The sequence below is a fragment of the Bombus huntii genome, chromosome 3 (genome assembly GCF_024542735.1).
Source record: "Bombus huntii isolate Logan2020A chromosome 3, iyBomHunt1.1, whole genome shotgun sequence".
Classification (NCBI taxonomy): Eukaryota; Metazoa; Arthropoda; class Insecta; order Hymenoptera; family Apidae; genus Bombus; species Bombus huntii.
Window position 1 is genome coordinate 14968833 of NC_066240.1, and position 20216 is coordinate 14989048.

The following is a 20216-nucleotide window of genomic DNA, read 5'->3' on the forward strand; positions in this document are numbered from 1 at the left end:
CATTGGTATATAATTCACAATATAACAGTGCATATTTTGGTTATGGATTTACTGTATTTAAATATATTTACAAAAGTTCATTTCATTACGCTTTATAACAAAAAAAATTAAATATTAATAATACTATCTCTTTTGTCATGTACATAAAAATTTTCATTACGCAACCGAAATTTGTGTACTTTTTGTACGTAATGTTTCTTTATTATGTTTTGATTAGTGGGATCAAAATTGGTACAAGAACTTCATAGTACTTTTTTTTTAATTTTGTACATTCACCTAATATATAAAGGGCCATTTTGAAATTGTCTGTAGTTATTCTGACTTGTGACGTGTATCATATTTTATTATTCATTATATTTATATTACACAAAGATATATACTTAGCTGTATTATTGTATCGACTTCAAATACATTTCGCGAATTTTGTTCTACTATTCGGGCATCAGTAAATGGATTAAAACCAATACTTTTCTTTTTCTATTGATTATTAATATTAAACCAGGTCACAGAAATTGTGTAAAACTATAGGTAGCTCTTAAAAGCAATATAAAAGCAAGAAAAGAAAGAGGACTGAACAGAAAAGAGAAGGGAAGATCCGAAACTAAATTAGACCTAAAAAATACGAAGGCAAGGAATAAAAATACCTATTGATTTTTTAACATTACATAATTGTTTTTTTGCTACTTTCAATTCGCGAACATTACTACCGTTACCTCTCTCACCACGCATCACGATGTGACAATTTTATTTTACAGATCTATATTTTATACAAATTATTTAGGCAATGTGATATTCAAATTTTGTTTGCGCATCAGTGCTTTAAATTATTTTCTCCGCAATTTACAAGCCAAATGAATTTAGCATTTATACAAGACAGATAATAAAACATTTTTCTTCCATTTCACTTTCAAAATTTGTTACATATTGATAAACTATGCGTACAAAGAGAATTCTAAAATCTCTAAAACTTCTGACAATATCCTGCTTTATACTTTTCTTTCACAAATAGTCTAATATATGTATACAATACTACAGTGGCTTATCATAAAGCTGATCTGTACAGGAATATGTAGATAATGCTCTATGTACGCAGAGTTAGATTTAAAGGAAGAATATACTGGAATTATTCATCACACCTTCCTATCCAGAAATTTTTTTGTATCACAAGTATTAATATTACAGTTATTCATCTAAGATAGAATTTTGTTTCCCTTTCATACACAATTGTATAATATAAGCGTTTTGTTTACAATTTAATTTTCGTTATTAAACTCAGTAGCAATATTTTTTGGCTGTTTGTTTCTTTGTTTTTATCTTACAAAGACTGCCCTTGAAGTGACGAGCTATGTCTTGAGGAGTTTAAGAAAAACCCAAATACGTTGACTTTTATGTAAACTATTCATCATCTTACATTAAAACAGATAGACTATAGTCCTAAATAAAATGCTTTTTTTACGCTCTTTGAATCCTTTTTACAAGACATTTGTTACTATATGATATATAATATGTACAAAGAATCTTTTTTCTTAGACAACTTAGTTTCTGTATCTATATAACTAACGTTTAAAAATGATTACTCTTGCTTTGCCATACTCTGTGTTGCGAGAGGAGGAGTGGCAACTATCTTTTTTAACATGTTTGCAGATTTATGTATATACAAATACATATACACATGTATGTATGTATATACATATTTCTTTTTATCTACTCAAATTAATATTATGTACATTTTATTCTATATATTTTTATACAATTTTCCTGTTTTTTTTACTACTTCTCCCTGATACATTAAGAGAATCGATATTATCCATGTTCTTATACTTGTTATTATAAAAAATTGATTCTTTTATATTCTTACAAAATTTGATGGAAACGACAATGACAATAATGACGGCGCAGATGATTACAATAATAGTAATATGAAAAAATAATATAAATCAGTAATAATTACCATAAATTTTATAATAATAAGTAGCGATTAATTTAATCACTGAATTGTATATATACTATTGAATCTTAAACACTGATTTCACACATTCATAAATTATAGTATACAGTGAAGTTATAATTGTCACATGCCGGAAAAAGAGAAGATAATATTTCTGGAACAAATGTCCATCTTTTTCTTAGAAATTTATTGTTATATTAACAACGATAATTACAATTATTACAAGTGTTCTCTTTTCAAGTAAACATGTGAGCTCGTTCTCTTTAAATAAAAATGATTTCAACACATAGTTATAAAATAGACAAGGTTAAGAAATAAAGGGAAATATTATATGAGCGAAAATCTATTTATTTACACCTACAATAGATTTATATGTCACAATTAATCTTCAAAAAATTATAATAGAAATAAGTATTGTTACACTAAATGTAGTTTCCCGCAATAAAGAACATAACTACACATGCTTACTAAAATAGTATGATTTTTAAAAATGAAGAATATCGCAATATCATTAAAGTTGTATAATAATATAATAATAATTTTTTTCACATAAAAACTTTGTTATTTACAGATGATTTCTTACATTCACAGGAGAACACTTGTCTATATGTTTCTTATCCACACTTCATTCGAAACACGTGTTCAAATTCCATTAAATTACTTGATTAATAATTCATTCCATTTTATATACACACATACAACTTAGAAGAAATTTAATGCTTTCTCATTCTTTTGCCGAATTCTGATTTTTGTTCAAATTTTAATACAATATGCCCCATATTTTATTCCTGCGTACATGATGTTTTAGGGAAAAATTTGTAACGTTTTCAAATTTCATAAATATTAGCAAGAAAGCAAATACTTTTTTGATTAACATTGTTCCTCAGCAACGATTCGTCTATACTACAAATTTTAAATTAAAAAATCTTCCTTTTACATTAGGTCGAAAAGGCCACTGTTCAAGGCCACAGGCCAAGAAAATTAATTAAATTTAATTAACGAGAAGAACTTCCATTTCTTCATATCCGTTAATTTCCATTTTCATTTGAAATTCTTAAGACAGTAACAGCATTCTCGTTTGAACATCTTGTACATTGGAAGATATTTCTGTCGAGCATATTGATATTTCGTGTATGCAAATTACCATATGTCTGTCCTTTATACATTTGACATTTATACTTTCACACTCCAAACACACTTATGCATCGAATGATGCAAAGCGTAATTTCAAAACTTCTCAAAATTGTTAAATGCTGAAAAATATAAATTAATTATTAGACTTGATTAAAATCTCAACTTTTTTCAACAAAAATATTGATTATATATAATACAGAGTGAACAAGAGGTTAAAGAGTTAAATATTTCTCATAGTATATATGAATATACAAAGATGTTTTGTTTTACGCTTTGTTAATTTTAACATATTCTTTTATAAACAAATTTGGATATAATTTTCTATAATTATTAATCATCATTCGGTGCTTCAAATTAAAGCCATACGTTGTGAAATAATGCAGATAATTTATTCCATAGTAACGCATACTGGCGAACTCACCGAAGTTTCACGTAACCCGATGAAGGTTGCACTTCGGTATATACTGATTAGTATCCAAGTGCCAGCCTTTCGTTAACGCACAGGGGTAATGCGTAACGGCTTTACAACCGCGTTTAACGCAACCAATATTTGCTCCTGTTAAACCACAAGAGTCACATATCGACTTTGCTGCATCCCATACAGCTTCTTGTAAACCTGTTACTCTTCCACCTGTAATGTAAATTAATTTTTTCTTAAGAATCTTACAATTTTTTTTACTGCAATTAGTTCTAAGAAAGTTGTTTTTATTGTACCTGCCATGTACACTCCAGCTGCCCAAACAGCACACTGTTCATGAAGCCATACTTCCCAACGTTGTTCTTCCCCGGGGAGTACGGTCATTCCCGTAAACATGGCATTAGTATTACTTTCAATGGAATTTCTTTTCTTTTTACCCATTTTTGCAGTAAACTGATCGGCTAACCCAGCGTACCTCAAACTCCTTTTATTCTTACCACCTTTCTTCTGTTCTGTAGTAATCTCTTGTTCATCAGCCGAAAGAATTCCATCTTCTAAACGTTCTTTACCAATCAAATATGGCCCAAATAAATCACTCAAAACACCAGCTGGAACCTATAATTTGATAAAGAATGTTATTTCTGAATGTTACTCATAATTTAAAATAAAGTAAAAAAATATTTAATATACATGCTAAAAAAAAGAATATTATACGCACAGTGTATGTTCCAGGTGCTATATGTGGACCAGCCAAATTAGGATGTGGTCGAGCAGGATCCCCAGGTATTACAGAATGAGGACCTTGTTTACAAAATACGCACACCCATGTGGAATCTGTTGTATGTGCGTCATAACGTGATGACAACGTTGAACTAAAGAGACCCGCTCTACTGACTTTACCTATATAAAACACATATTTTTTTTTTTAGTTTTGTATATACAAATTTTCGTTTATATATATAAAATATAAATATACATAAATATTAAAACTACACACCCCTATAATCTAAATCGTTTTGATGACTGAGTCTCTTACTCCTTCCCGCATTACCATTTCCAATACTCTTTCGTTTTTCTTTACTTTTTTCTTCTTCTTCTTCCCGTGGTGCGTTAACTACTTGAATGCTTAATGGACTGTCCCTTGGACCTTCAACATGAACTACTGGCCCACGAGACCTAATAGAACTTGCATTTGATCCAGAATCATATGCCATTTCTCTTATTCCGTCCACCTTTGCATTTTTCTTAGTCTTTTTCGAGGCGTCTTGCTTTTTTGAACTCTTAGATATCCTTCTCTTTTTGATTTCCTTCTGAGGTATATCATTACCCACAGTTCCAAAAATATTTTCAGATGATCTGGATATTTTTCGTTTACTACCTTGTACTTTAGTTTTTTTCCCTTTCTTTCCAGACATTTTTGTATCAACTGTAGATGAAACATCAGTAGGATTTATACTTTGCGCCTCTTTTGTGTGTAACACATTATTTTCTAAATTTTCGACTTTCGCTGTGCTCCCGGATTGAAGTTCAGGTTCTGTAAGTTCTGATTTTGATTCTTCCTTTTTGACATCTGTCTCTGTCTCAACAATACCGGCAAACATCTTTTCAAGTTCTGATTCAACTTCATTAAACGGATTTGTATTATTTACAGGTTTTGGACTTGTTACTTTTGAAAATTCAGTCGCATCATCGCTAGATTTTCTTCTAACCCTCTGATTCGATGGAGTTGAACTAGGAGGTGTACTTTCACTACTCCTCCGCCTTCTAATAGGTTGATTCTCCTCACTTGTTTCGTCTACACTTTCTTCAATCTTTTCAGATATTCTCTGTTCTGCTGTGTCAATATTGTCTTCTAATTTGACAACTGGAGTTGCATTTGTTTCTTCTGTTATTGGTTCACTTGTTCTAGGTTCTGTTGGTTCTGTAGGTTCTAATTCCATATCCTCTACTTCCGTTTTAGAGTCTTTACTAAGCCGTACAGGCTTTTCTAGTTTTCTTTTTCTGCGTTGCTTAGTATTATCATTAGAATCGTCATTACTGAATGCTGGAGATACTACTTCGTCTTCCCTATTTGGAGATTTCGATTTCTGTCTATCAGGGGACATGCTTTTAACACTCGATGTATCTCTTTCCTCTACTGGCATTACAATAACAGATCCAATATTTTCAGCACTGCCAAGTTTTTTATTACCACCTTCTAACTTTTCTAACAGAGAATCCACACCCTTCTTACCTCTTTTTGGTAAATTTTTAGGTGATCTTACATTCGTCTCTTCGATCTTTCGATCTCGTTCTGAAGACGATTCTCTTTTCGGACTATCTGTTACATCTTTGTCCACTCTAGAGGTAAGGTTTACAATAACAGGCAAAACATTTCTTGGTACTTGTGCAATGACGCTTAATGTATCTTTATTTTTCGTAACCTCAGGCTCTTTCTTCTCTGAAACTACCCTTTCAATCGTAACACTAGGTGGTAAATTTATAACTTTCTGCGTAAAATTATCTACATTCATCTCCTTAATCTTATCATGAAGATTTGCCACTCCTTTTAAATTGCTTTCAAAGTTTTTTACTGTTATTTTAGGTGTTGTAACTTCTTTTGTTGAGAGTGAAACTGGTTCACTAACAGAATTAGGTGTTGGAACCGACGAACTAATTCCACTATCAGATGAAGTTTCTCCATTCAAAGGTATTGGAGGAGAAATAATATTTCCATTTCTGCTACCCTTATCTACATTCCTTGCAGTCAAACTTATTGGGATATCTTGAGGTATGCGAGAATAATTTTCAGGAATAATTTCGGAAGTAGATGATAAATCTAGTGTACTTTGTGAACCTGGTGAGTTTCTATACTGACTTTGGTTCTGTCTATTATCTACCAGCATTTGTAAACTAAACAAAGGATTTCCTGGTGTATTGGCTGGAGTAACTGTTTTTGATGGAACAGTTGGTGTATGCCATGTTGGAGGTGCTTGAGTATGTGCAAGTTGTGGTGTAAGTTGTGATGTTATATGAGATGCTCTTGCCATAGATGGATGTGTGTAAAATCCTGCCGGACTCAATGCTGCACCTGACAAGGCTGTTGGATGAATGTTCAACCCTGAAACTAAGACAAATATTTTTAATATAAAAGAACAATGTTTATCATTTTATATTAAAAATGATATTCTTTATTTAAATTTTCTAAAAAATTGAAGAGAGGTATTACCTTGACTTTGTGCCATTGTAAGATGATTCCAAACTGTCTGAGGTGGAGGTGTGCCAACCGGAGGTCGGCTATGACCTGGATATTGTCCTGACATTTCGAAATCTTCCCAATTACTTAATGTTGGTTTGCAGGTATTTACAAAATACGAGTTCTTTGACTTATTTATCTGTTCGTCTGAACAAGATTCACTTTTAATACTTGTATCTTTGACATTCAGAGATGAATTTAGAAAAGAAAGATTTGTATTCTTTCTCTCACGCAAAAACACTGAAGTTTTATTAGTCAAATATTTATTAAGAGCAAGAGTACTTTCTTGTTCTAAGTATTTATTTGGTACACAATTTAACTTTGTTTCTAAATTTTTACATATTTTAGGTTTTGAAGCTTTAAGTAACGTTTTATCAATTTTTAATTTAGGAGATAAATCATCTAGATCTGAGAATTTTAATAAACCATAGTCTATTTCCTTGTACTTTGTGTTGTAGCAATTTTCTATATTACAGGAATGATTTGCTCGATCTGAAATGGCACAGTCCTTTAAAGATACTTTTATATCTGTAAAATTGCACAGCTTCTTTTTATCTTCACTTTGTTTGTTACAACAGCCTTTATTATCTTCCAAGTTTTTTACTAAATTAAGTGGCTTGTCTTCTTCAGAAGCACAAAGATTATAAATATTTTTATACTGCTCCAAAATTTTAGACAATGTCTTGTACTGCGTAATATTTTGTATGTTTGATTGTTCTGACAAGCAAGGAACACAATCAATAATTTTATGATGATGATCAATTTTCTTCTTTGTTTCAGATAAATTTTCGCTTTTATCTTTGCAAAATAAGTAGGTGCCTATGGTTTGGTTAGTATCCAATAAATTAGATGGTTTTATTTTACTATCGTCACTGTGACAGGTACTATAACTTTCCTTGTGATTTTTAAGCACAGGCTCTAAAAATTCTGATAAGCATTTATCAACTGTTCCCTTCTGTATATCAGAATCTACAATCTTTTTATTGTTTGTTGATTGTATGAAGTTTATAAATTGATTAACATAAGTTAAATCTAAATCCGACACACTTATATTTTCTTCCTTGTGACGTAAATTATAAACGTCAGGCACACCACCATGTGCTACCAATTCTTGTATGTAATCCCACTGCATGAAATTATTTGATAGCGCCCATTTTGGCGCAACTCCAAATATAAATGGCCCTGTAAACAAACATGTTCATTGAAAACTATGATTACAATTATAGATTGTTTCAAATAAACTTGAAAAATTAAAATAATTTTTTGTCTATGAAATAAGTTATGTGAAGAAAGTGTCAAAAATTACATTTACTATTGATAGGAACAATTCATGTGTTTTGACGATTCACATCATAATGCTGCTCTAAAATATTTACTCTTTGCTCATTAATATTATGTACACATTAATAACATTGATAATTATTTAATGAATTATATAAATTGGAAGTTAATTCTTCTGCCTTGTAATGTGCAATTACAAATATTTTCTATTTCTGAAAGTATTATAAGAAAATATTTAAATAAACTAGTTTATTTTCAACTAGCTTAGTTTAAATTAGTTTATTTTATACTAATAAATAATTGAATGTTTACATCTTGTTAAGCTGTAATTGATATAAAATTAAAATATTCCAGTGGTATTAATAGTGAAACAAATATAAACATAAGTATTATTGGCAATGAATATTTCTTTATACAATTGTATAAATTTTTGATTGACTTAACGCTAAGCAAAAAGAAGATTAATCTTTTCTGTTAAAATATTTCTATGTAACCCACATATTTCACAAAACGCAAATCCTTTTTGCAACAAGGTTTGTAGTTTCAATGTTTACATCTTTAACTGGTGTTTATCTTATATTTTTACAATATCCAGTATTATGAGTGAATGTCACATTATCAATAATTTTAAGGTATTTGTATTAAAATACGATACATTACACTAATAATATAATCCCAACATGAAAAGTTCACAAGAGCAATTTAAAGGACAAACATATCTACTTGTTCAACAAATAGGACACATAATTGGAAGTAACCCTTCAAAATATTTAAACAATAAAGGACGTAAAATCCATAAAACACAAAAGATTCGATATCTATGAACGAAGATTAAGGATGATGATAAAAAATCACAGTATTTGTCAGGGTGTCAACGTTGATATATGAAAAGATTCAAGAAGCACCAAGCTCAGTTTATTTTGGAAATTTCTCATGATGGATCGAGCGTTATATCTTTGAAAGGAACTGTCACAATAATATCGATGTGAAATTCTAACAGTATTGCACAGAATCACGATACAAGGAATAACACTGTAAGTGTTTCGTAGCCGATGTTACGATTTAGCCACGAGGGGAGCTATGGACATGCGAGTGTAACACTGTGTATCTCGATTTGCTGATCCAACGGCGTGGTAGCAGGATTACAGTTCATGTACTTTTTCGTGAATTCCGATGGCATACAGTGTGCGTAGACGTACCGCACCAGAGCACGCATATATACGAATGAAACACGTTAACCAAGCCGCGCATATACACCCATGGAAAATACACAGGAGCGCACGTATGCATACATGTATGAATGACGTGCGTCGCGTATGCACACGCCTATGCACGCACAACGTGCAAAGCGTGGAAAGAAGACATCTAACCCCGTGGATACCGCACACGCACACAGAGACACTAACGAAACACCGAAGCAGGGATGTAGTGTTTCCCCGCACCTGGACGGTATCGTCGATAACGCGCGAGTCGCGTGTTGCCGACACGCGGAACAACGTGTACTTATATATTCAAAATTTCCAAATTATTCGTACAATCTCTACCTGACGCCCAAATATCTCACACTCTCGGGGACACTCGGATAATCGAACGTTTCGTTCACTTCGGACAACAGAATCTAAGATCGACAGATTGCATGGTGCGCGAGGACAGACGCGTTGCATTGTACCGGCACGCATGCACGCACGTACCATGCACAATTCAGGCAGCGCACACAACACCAACACCCCGACAAGACGTACGACACGGACATGGGTGCCTCTTTCTTTCGCGTAAATCGATGGGCACACTCGATTTCACTGGCTTTCCCCGGTGGGCCCTTTTTTATCGCTAAACATGCTACTGACGGTAGCTATAGTGGAGCCATGATCCAAGGATTACCGCGGGATACGCACCTTCCGCACAGGGCCCTTGCCAGGGGCTGGCGAATTTACGATTTTCCGTCAAAAAATTGTCGGGGCATCAACCAAAGCAGAATTTCAACAATGGTGGCCGCTAGCGAGCGAGCCGCATGCAATGCTGACACCTTGCGGTGGCGGCGCGAATTACGTTTCTATCCCATTCCCTCTTTTGTTAACCCTTCTCGCTCGCCCGTTCACAGTCATACACGTTCTTCCTCGTATATGTACAATCTTTTTCACAATATTATTTTTTTTTCGTACAATTATCGGAATATTTAGTAATGGATATCAATTTAAAAATGTATTCCTACTTGTTCATAGTCTTTTAGATGTAGTCTACTGCAAATTGTTTAGCGAAGTTGATTGTATAAAATATACATAGGTATTTTGAACTCATTTGTTAAAAGAAATGTTACCAAAAATATTGCACTGCTAGTGTTATCATCTAAGTTAATATCTATTTATTTGTCAAAATTATACACGAAAAGAAGATTACATGCGTTTTAAAACATTTTTCGCAATAGTATGTGAAATGCATATAATTATAGTTGTTTAAATACTAATTTTACGTTTAAATGCACTTTCTATCGCGTTTTCTGTTGATACTGTTGATATTATAATTATTGTTAACATAGTAAAAAGTGATTGAAAATTTGAAGCCACCCTTAACACCGCCCACATTCGCAATCTATATCTATGAAATTTTCTTTCATTAGAATTCTGCCCATGTATTTGGTACGCCATGTAGAAGCGCGTGTATAAATTTTAGTTGAAAAACGTAATCATTGATCATAACTTAAAAGAGACAAAACATATTTCACTCAAGTTATTGTTAAGGACTAGAATTGTTATTGACGTAGACTTATGTTGTATGCATTATTTTTCTTCCTAAAAATTTCGTATATACTATACACATACATATATTTAGAAATTATTCTTCCATTATTTACAACAGTTTTTCGTACATGAATTATTTTTACTTTCCTAATATTTATTACGGTCAAAATTTGTTGTAAAAATGTTTTTAAAAATGTTTAATACATTTATTATTATTCATATGAATATGAATATATTGTAGAGTCTAATAAATATTATAGCCACAATCAAGTCATTAATATTACTTACCATGCCGTGGCATTTCTTTTACTACTTTGTTCGTATATTTATTAAAATGCTTCGTATCCGATATCTAGTTCTGTAGAAAATTCACTATAATCAAGTCTCAATGATGGATGAATCTATATTACATCGCTTTCGTCAATGAATAACATTCAACGAATGTTTGGAAAACGCGGCAATGTACTTATATGCAAACATTTATTCCCTACATGTGTATAATACCGCTTCTGCGTCTTTCTGGAATCTTCTTTGACACGAACATAAATTTATATAAATGATCATTTTTACAATAACCGCGATCATCGACATTTAAATATTTACTTTACACTGTTCCTCGTTAATCGCACACGATTATTTGCTTATATTTACAATTATGTGTTATTTACACGATCGACTTGCAAAACAGAAAATTATAAAGTTTAAATAAACAGCTGCCTTTTTTTGTTTACGATCAAATAATTATTCTAGTTGGACATATATGTATCTTCTAGCATAATTTAACTGTGTATTCGCATTTCTTTAAACGTACACTTATCGTCACGTAAACAAACATTATAGTGACGCAACCCGCCAAATGAGCCAACCAAGTACTTACTACATATATTCGTATACTTACATATGTATATCGAGTACATGAAATATATTGCGTCACAGATGGTTTTTGCCAACAGTGAGGCGCCAATGAATGTCGTCTGCTCGCTCTGACAGTTATTCTTTTAACTGGTCAAGAAATATCATTTTTTCAAGTAATCATTATACATTTTCTAAAATATCAGAAATTTCTTATTTCAGTATATTGTTTAGACTGAATATTAGTCGGTAAAATATGAAATTTTATAGAAAATATTGTAATATGGTAATATTGTCGTCTGCTTAATTGACAGCTGCGCAAGTTCAGAAATCAGCGCCGAAGCGGTGAAGAGATACGGTATTTGGATTTGTGAGAGCTTTACCGAAAATAAGAACAATTTATCGCTAAAATGATAATTATAGCGAAGTTTATATGAATTTTTGAAAATATAACATAGATGTTACGTATTTTGTTTAACTTTCTATTTAAACATGGAGGCGGAAGTTAGAGTTAATCGTCGTTCTTCAAGTATTTTCAATCAGAATGCAGTTTGTTATGGATTTTAGCGTGAATGACGTGTCAATGTATAGATGTATAGTCAATGTGAGATTCAAAGTCAAAGTGAATTTCGTAATAATACAAGAAAAGTGTATACAACTTGAGTCTAATTAACCTCTGACTTTCAATGAGCACAATGTCTTTCTATCGAATTTGATTTGTAACAACAAAATTGAAAGATACATATATACATCTACAAGTTCCTTCGAATAATTATGAAATGATATTCATGTGCAAAGAAAATGAATGTTATGCCTAAGGGAAAACATCAAGAAACTAAATAGTCATCCTAAATATTATACTTACAAATATGTATTATTTACATTTACTCTAAATATTCTACCTAAATTATTCGATATGAAAGTGTTAAATTTATTATATTTGAAGTGCAATTATTTATTAATGTAACATTAAATGTATTTCTTTAAATATGAGAAATATGCCAAAGACATAAACATAACAAAGTGCTATAGATGTTAACAAGATAAATATCTTGTTTTACGATTCTAGTCTATATTATACAATAAAATATATATTATTAGTGATATAATTGCACACTGTTCATATAAGAACTATATATATGCAAGTACTTATACTACAAATGAGCATAAACATTAAAAAAATTTTTATTTATATATGAACTCATATTAGAAGAAGAATAATTATAATTATATAACAAAATTACAAATGCTTATGTTTTGATTTATTTAATAGTCACATGTATGATAGATTGACTTCGTTAAACTTTTCATGCAATAATAAAGTACTCTATTCATTGATAGTGGATTAATTACATGGTGTTCAAAATATAAAATTTCAAATACCATGGAGCAGTGTGAAGAAGCTGATGTATCTAACGTGACAAATACTAAGGCAGATATTTCCCCTAAGTCAAAGCAAAAGAAAAAATCTCTTTGCCGTATGCTTATGAATAAAAAGACCAAAGTTGGATGTTTGGAGACATCTTACAAAGATGGTGATTCAAATAAAAATTCTAAACTGGAAAATTCACAACATGGATCTCATACTAGTACAAAACTTTCATTATGCTGTGCAATGACTGAACGCAGCAGAACACCGCCACAAAGTTTGACTGTCAGTAGATTATCTCCAACTACGTTAAGCCACACATCTGTTAAATCTGAGATAGCTTCTGCTAATGGAAATTGTCAAACAGATGTGACGATAGAGAAGGAGGAGATGTATATAGCAAGTAGTACGCACAATGTTGAAGAAAATGTAGGAAGGAATAGTGTTTTTACGGGCAAAGAACGACAAAGTACATTTATTGAAGGTAAGAATTAGTTTCATTAAAAATTAAACAGTTTTCAAATTATATCAATTTTAATGATGATATATTAGGTTCATAAATTTAAAAATTATTTGTCAATTCCTTAAATGATGTTTAATTATTTAAGCAATTATTAACTGATTGTTTAATTGTTTCCCCTAAATAATTTTTTTATTTATTAGCTGTTTAAGGGTAATTAAGATATATATAACACTAACCAATACATTCCTTATGATGTTTCTCTTTTTATCAAATCTGTAATTTGACTGAATGAGGTAGTGACCTTGCACATCCCCACCATATCTTTTTCTACACTAATACCTGCAAAGATTGCTTCTAATGTGTTTATGCAAGGAGACATAGTTCTTATTGACAGTCAGTTAGTACCTGATCTTTGGCATAAAAACGTATCTGAAGCATAGTGTTAAGTATTATGTTTTAAGCATGTCTAATCCAAGTAATAAAGCAAAGAAAACTTCTTTTTTTAATAAATTGTTTAAAGCATTTAAACGAAATAAAAGTGGCAAACTAGAGAGAGAAACAAAGCAAATATTAAAATTTGGAGAAGCTTCTGAAAAATGTACTGAAAATTTAAATACTAAATCTCATAATGTTAGTTGTGAAAAAGAAGATACATCTAAACTGCAGCATGATATTAATGTTGACATAAATTTTGACAGTAGAGAAAATAATAAACATAAAATTGATATTAAAAATTCATGTGACAATCAACATTTTAAAAACAATAAAGTGACATCATATGAAAATATAACTCAAAGTTCTAAACAAAATGATAATTTATATCCTAATAACTTATGTACAAATATATTAAACATCCAAAAACATAGGAAGGCATTCAGTGCAACAAATATTAATATAGAACAGGATGAAAAAGGATATAAATGTGGTTCAGATAGAAATTTAGATAAGAAAATTGCATTTTTAAATGAAGATTATAATATAAAAAATGTATATCTACAAAATAAAAATGATTCTTCAAACTATTCTGATTCTTTTTCAAAAATTGCAAATTCAGTATCACATTCTGATTTTGTCAAAATATCAAATTTAGTACCATATTCTGGCACTATAAAAAATTTACAAAATACACATAAATTTTTACTAAAAGAAAAAAGCATAATGTCACAAAAAAATAGTGAAGATAGTGATTTCTCTGCAGAGTCAACAGAAGATTCATTTGAGGAATCATCAGAAGATGAAAATGAACTTTTAATTGATTATGAGAGAAATGAAAAAAGCTTCAAGGACGAATATTTTACAAAAGGAAAATATATCACTTATTTCTTCTTGGAAATGGAACGGATGTTCTACAATCCTTTTGATGTTTACAGTATGGTTCAATACCATGAAACTAACAATACTGAAAGACCAGGAAAAGAAGGTATAATAAAACAAATGAAATATACCTGCTGCTTAAAATTTGATTCTCATGCTTCTTCAAACATTTTTATTTTATTAATATATAAATGTTACATTATTTCTTCTATTTGGCCACTTAAAAAAATTTCAATACCTGAACTATGAAATTATTAATAACATAGACATTTATTAAGGACATTAATATTGTGTAGATTAAAAACCTCCGAGGTAATTATTTTGGATTTTTTTCCAAGAAAATTTATATTATGTTATATTATATATACAAAAATAAATTTTTTAATATAAATTTTATAATATTTCTATATATATTTAAAGACAAGATTTTCCATCTTAAAAGGACTTTAATCTTGTTCATATATGTAATCATATATCAATACTATATTTAATTACATAAGATATGTCTCTTGAGAAAAGAATAAAATATTTGATTATAATATTTCAAATGAATCACATTCTTGCTAATTTCTGAATAACTGTGTCAGTATCAAGAATACAATAACTGGCAATTGAACCAATTTAGTTTCATTACAGATACAAGTTGTAATATCCTTTATCATTCTATTTTCTAATATTAACTTCATTTCTTCAAGACATTACTTTAAAATACATATGTGTTACCTGAATTTTGTATTTTCCTAAAAGGTTTCCATATAGTTCTACATAATTTTATATTACTTTGATGTTCTAGGTGAAAATTCATCCTCTGGATCTATTTCTCCAAGTGTTCCTACATATTTAAGGCAAAGACTAATTCATAGGCGATCTGTGGATAATTTAGTAGGAAATTCACCAACAAATTCTATGAGACATTCAAGTCCAGAATCTATAAAAAGTGCACCTGTTCAGCTTAAACCACGTTCTACATCTCATGATGCATTGTCCAAAAAAAAAGAGCGTCATCAATCTCAAACTGGAGCATCTATGGACAGTTTAGCAAAACAAGCATTACTAGCTGCTCAAGTTCTTAATCTAATTCCTACACAAAAAGCACGAGAAAGGTTTATAAATTTTAATAAAGTTTTAATTTTGTACTTGTCTTTGTCTTTGTAAATGTGTTATGATTTTTTGCTATAGAAATTTCCTTCATGGTAGGATTGCTGCAAATTCACTACTTGGACCAGTAGAACTTGAAAAAGTACTACCAAATCGCGAACTGAAAATTTTTATTGGAACATGGAATATGAATGGACAGAATCCACCAAAAGAATTGAATGATTTTATGTTACCTTCAGATATAGAAACTGTTCCAGACCTGTTAGCAATTGGAACACAAGAATCTTGTTCTGAGCGGAGTGAATGGGAGGCAGCTTTGCAAGAAACTCTTGGTCCTTCTCACGTACTACTCTGTAGTACTGGTTTAGGAACACTACATCTTGCACTTTTCTTAAGAAGAGATCTAATTTGGTTCTGTTCCATCCATGAAGATGCTAGCTTTTCAACTAGGACAGGAACTGCTTTTAGAACAAAAGGAGCAGTAGCTATAGCTTTAATGTTATTTGGCACAAGTTTTCTGTTTGTTACTGCACATTTAACCGCACATCAAGATAAAGTTAAAGAAAGGGTAAATGATATTAAAAGAATAGTTAGAAATCTTGATCTTCCTAAGGAGTTACCTACGAGACATAAAAGCAAAGGTGTGGATATATAAATGTATATTACTATTGTTGTATTATAAAAACATTGTATTACATAAGCTTATATTATAAAAATATTGAATGAATATTATATTTTTAGATGTAACTCAAAATTTTGACTGTGTATTTTGGTGTGGTGATTTAAACTTTCGGCTAGCTCAGCCAAGAGAGGAAGTTATTCAATGGGTCACAGATGCATGCTTTCCACAACAATTACCTGTAAATTTGCACAAAGATCAATTAAAAACAATTCTTAGTGAAGGAGCTGTTTTACGTGGTTTTGAAGAGGCACCAATTACATTTCCTCCTACATATAAATATGATCCTGGAACACAAAATTTTGACTCAAGTAGTAAACAACGCACACCTGCATATACTGATAGAATTCTCTTTAAAGGAAAAGGACATACAAGAGGTTACATCAGAAGAGTTAGTTATGAAAGTTCTAATTCATATAAAGATGGAGTTATAGAATGTTTGATTTATGACTCTGTACCCAGCATTTGTACCTCAGATCATAAACCTGTATGGGGTGTTTTTAAAACAACCATAAGACCTGGTATTGACACGTATGTACCATTCATATTGTATAATTTATTATATAAAACACATCATATTCTTTAATTAACATCTATTACAGTATTCCTCTTGGTGGAGGTTTGTTTAATCGTGAAATATATCTAGAAGGCATAAAAAGGCGAGCAGCTGCTATGGATGAATCTCATGGAACTTCAAAAGTATGTTCAATTCAATAAACATAGATAATATAAATTTCATTGGAAAAAATATTTCATATTAAGAAATTTATATAACATGAGCATTATATTTCTATTTATTCTAATTTTTTAATGCCAAAATGTGAAATCATAGTTATTGCAATTCTTACAATTAATATCACTTCTTTTTTTGTATGCTCTATATATATGATAAATTTGTAACTGTTCATAACTTTTTTATATGAATATCAAATACCGTTTTTTAGTGCAGTTTATAGGACAAGTTACTGTACAATGTGTACTTTGTAATGTCTAGTCAAAATAAAGTAGACTTCCCATTCCTATAACTAGCAATGAAAATGCTAGATATTATAGATATATGTGCCATTTCTAAAAAATATAAAAAGAAGAAGAATAAAAGATGCTTCATTATTTGGAAATTTAAAATATTTATAAAAGACAAATAGTTTTTACAGGTTCTCTATGTATAAATTATAATATGTTATTTCATAATTCATAATGTTATTTCATCACTGCATTTTATTTCTAGAATATCATAAGAATATTCAACAGTGATTTTCATTATAAAAAATTACATATTGCAATATATTTTCCACTTAAATAATTTACATAAAAAATATGTAAGGCCTAAAATATGTTAAATTACACACTCCAAGATGTAATAATAATATTAAAACACGTATAAGTTATTTTGTTTATGGTTTTATATTTATTATAACTTATAATAATTTTATAGTTTGCTTATTATATTCAACAGTATTCAACTTAAACAAATTTGAAGATATTCAAATTATTCATTCTTGAATAATTGAAACGCATTAAGTAAATCCTATTACATAGTTAAACTTTTAAAAAGTTTGTTTTTGCTTATATGTAATTACCACCACTTATATCTACTTTTATTGTAAATATTTAAAAATGCTGATAATAATTATTATATGAAAATTCAAAGTCGTTATCTTATTATATAAGACAACAACAAAAATTTCATCAGTATTATTACTGAATATAATATTATAAATTATTTTTTAATGAATGGTTCAATGAATTTAAAATATTATGCTATAGTGTATGAAAAAATATAAACAATTGCAATTAATGTTACTATTTTCTGAAACCATTTGATATTATTTTTCTTCAAAACAAACTAAATTTTTTTATATACATTTTTTGTATGATATTGTTGTGTATTTTTCTGCGTCAAATAAAATAGTTTAATATTTTAACTTTTAAATAACTATGGAAGTGCTTTATTTAATTAAATTTAGATGAGCAGTGGTATAGATATATTATTTATCTTGCTTTAATACAATATTATATCATCTTTGGAATAATACTTTCAATTAACAATTAATGGATATTTATAATAAAAAAATATCCAAAATTTGGTGCTTGTAAGGTAGTAACTATTTTCCATATACAACATAGCATAACTATTATTATTATTACACAAATGATCATATTTTATTAGTAATTAAATATTTATTAAAAGTGGATTATAATTATCATATAACTGTGATCATTTTGTTTTATATATATTGCAAGTATCATATATTTAATTACTCATACTAAACAATAATGTACAACAATAATATATTAATATAAGAATTTGATTTATGTAATACATCATATAAATATTATATATTTAAGAACATACATATACTCATAATAACGGATTAACATTAACCAGAAAATAAGTGTTAACTGCAAAATGATCTAGGAAGACAAAAAGCAGCACTAATATAAATTAAATACTTAAAAAGTGATTATTAATTCAAATATGCTTAATTAGACTGATGTTCAATATGTTTCAAAAGCTTCAATGTGTACAAAGTATTTTATATTGAAAGATATTTAATTTGAAAAACATAAAAAAGCATGTATTAAATACATTTCTGTTTATATAGAAGCAAATAATATATTCAGTTTGATTGAATCAATATTGTAAAACGTTTATCTACTAAAATGCTTATCAATTCTATTAACTATTAACTAACTTTAATTGTAGAATCCTCATTTGTAAATAATTTGCAAACATTGTATAAAACTTGCTAATGATTTAATATACATATTATTGAAAATCACTATTTATGGGAGATTTGTGCTAACATGCTTTTGTATAAATATAAGTGAACATTTTAGTAAGTTATTTATTTTTGCTGTTTGTGAAAAATATAAACATAAAAAGAAATATTTATTAAAATATCAAGTAGCTTTCAATTATTTTTTACAGTAGTATTTCATTTATACTATTGTATCCTTCTTTTCCTTGTGCGTACTTCTAAATTACAATACATGAAATATAATACAATGATATAAAATTGTAATATTGTAATTTTTGAATTACAGCAATAAATAAATCCAACCTATATCTATAAAATTTATGATATGAAATTGTTACATTTTCGAAAAGAAATGTTTGTCAATCTAAAGACAACAATATTATTGTAAAGCTGTTGAAACTGATTTAATTAGTTATATGCAGTTGTATAATTAAATAAATAAATGTACATAGTCGTATAAAGTACAAAGATGTAGGTTAAGCTGTTAAGTGTAACATATGATGATGATAACTAATTTTATTTTATTTTATTATAAATTACTAAAGTTATTTGTATAATCACAATTTATTAAAAGACATTGTTTCTTGTAAACTGGAACTTTATCTTCAAATATAAAGTAAAATTTTATCATCGGTTGAATATGGATTGAATATTATATAACTTTTCGAAATTCTTAACATATATTTCACTATATTTATCCATTTTTTGGTAGAGTTACTTTATTAAATAAATAATATTATAAACAGAAAACAGCACATACGACTATGAATTATTTTCATAATAATTTATTTAGAATTTATTGTATCAATGTACTATATCATATATCATTTACTATACTTAACTATAAACTTAAATATAAGAACAATGGTATAGAATAATATTTTTCAAAAAATACAGATAGAATTGAATCTAAGACTGGATTTTA

General features: G+C 29.2%; 2 protein-coding genes across 12 annotated transcripts; one reads left to right on the plus strand and one right to left on the minus strand.

Moving 5' to 3' along the window:
- Nucleotides 1-32: 32 nt before the first annotated feature.
- LOC126863999 (uncharacterized) lies at nucleotides 33-11552 on the minus strand. 8 transcript variants are annotated; one of them, XM_050614852.1, is made up of 7 exons: nucleotides 11043-11552; nucleotides 6709-7917; nucleotides 4498-6606; nucleotides 4219-4400; nucleotides 3797-4115; nucleotides 3504-3713; nucleotides 33-3201 (listed from the first exon to the last, which is right to left on the minus strand). In XM_050614852.1, the coding sequence occupies exons 1-6, from the start codon at nucleotides 11053-11055 to the stop codon at nucleotides 3511-3513; spliced, it is 4035 nt and encodes a 1344-aa protein (XP_050470809.1). In that variant the 5' UTR covers nucleotides 11056-11552; the 3' UTR covers nucleotides 33-3201; nucleotides 3504-3510. The 8 variants fall into 8 exon arrangements, with proteins under 8 accessions (XP_050470809.1, XP_050470810.1, XP_050470811.1 ...); XM_050614853.1 differs by lacking the exon at nucleotides 11043-11552 and adding an exon at nucleotides 9912-10991; XM_050614854.1 differs by lacking the exon at nucleotides 11043-11552 and adding an exon at nucleotides 9708-9898.
- Nucleotides 11553-11700: 148 nt separating this feature from the next.
- Nucleotides 11701-19451, plus strand: LOC126864012 (inositol polyphosphate 5-phosphatase E). 4 transcript variants are annotated; one of them, XM_050614897.1, is made up of 7 exons: nucleotides 11701-11782; nucleotides 11921-13459; nucleotides 14637-14858; nucleotides 15546-15855; nucleotides 15932-16491; nucleotides 16592-17060; nucleotides 17132-19451. In XM_050614897.1, the coding sequence occupies exons 2-7, from the start codon at nucleotides 12991-12993 to the stop codon at nucleotides 17244-17246; spliced, it is 2145 nt and encodes a 714-aa protein (XP_050470854.1). In that variant the 5' UTR covers nucleotides 11701-11782; nucleotides 11921-12990; the 3' UTR covers nucleotides 17247-19451. The 4 variants fall into 4 exon arrangements, with proteins under 4 accessions (XP_050470854.1, XP_050470856.1, XP_050470853.1 ...); XM_050614899.1 differs by lacking the exon at nucleotides 14637-14858 and having other exon boundaries at nucleotides 11719-13459; XM_050614896.1 differs by lacking the exons at nucleotides 11701-11782; nucleotides 11921-13459 and having other exon boundaries at nucleotides 13488-14858; nucleotides 15950-16491.
- The last annotated feature ends 765 nt before the right edge of the window (nucleotides 19452-20216 follow it).

What these genes read in the sequence shown, in the direction of transcription:
- LOC126863999 (XM_050614849.1), bottom strand. Translation starts at nt 9,267, where the DNA reads ATGCGCGGCTTGGTTAACGTGTTTCATTCGTATATATGCGTGCTCTGG. An exon ending in TACAATGGCACAAAGTCAAG is followed by an intron (nt 6,607 to 6,708) that starts GTAATACCTCTC and finishes TATTTGTCTTAG; the next exon opens with TTTCAGGGTTGAACATTCAT. An exon ending in TAGCACCTGGAACATACACT is followed by an intron (nt 4,116 to 4,218) that starts GTGCGTATAATA and finishes ATCAAATTATAG; the next exon opens with GTTCCAGCTGGTGTTTTGAG.
- LOC126864012 (XM_050614895.1), top strand. Translation starts at nt 13,901, where the DNA reads ATGTCTAATCCAAGTAATAAAGCAAAGAAAACTTCTTTTTTTAATAAA. An exon ending in TGAAAGACCAGGAAAAGAAG is followed by an intron (nt 14,859 to 15,545) that starts GTATAATAAAAC and finishes TTGATGTTCTAG; the next exon opens with GTGAAAATTCATCCTCTGGA. An exon ending in TACGAGACATAAAAGCAAAG is followed by an intron (nt 16,492 to 16,591) that starts GTGTGGATATAT and finishes TTATATTTTTAG; the next exon opens with ATGTAACTCAAAATTTTGAC.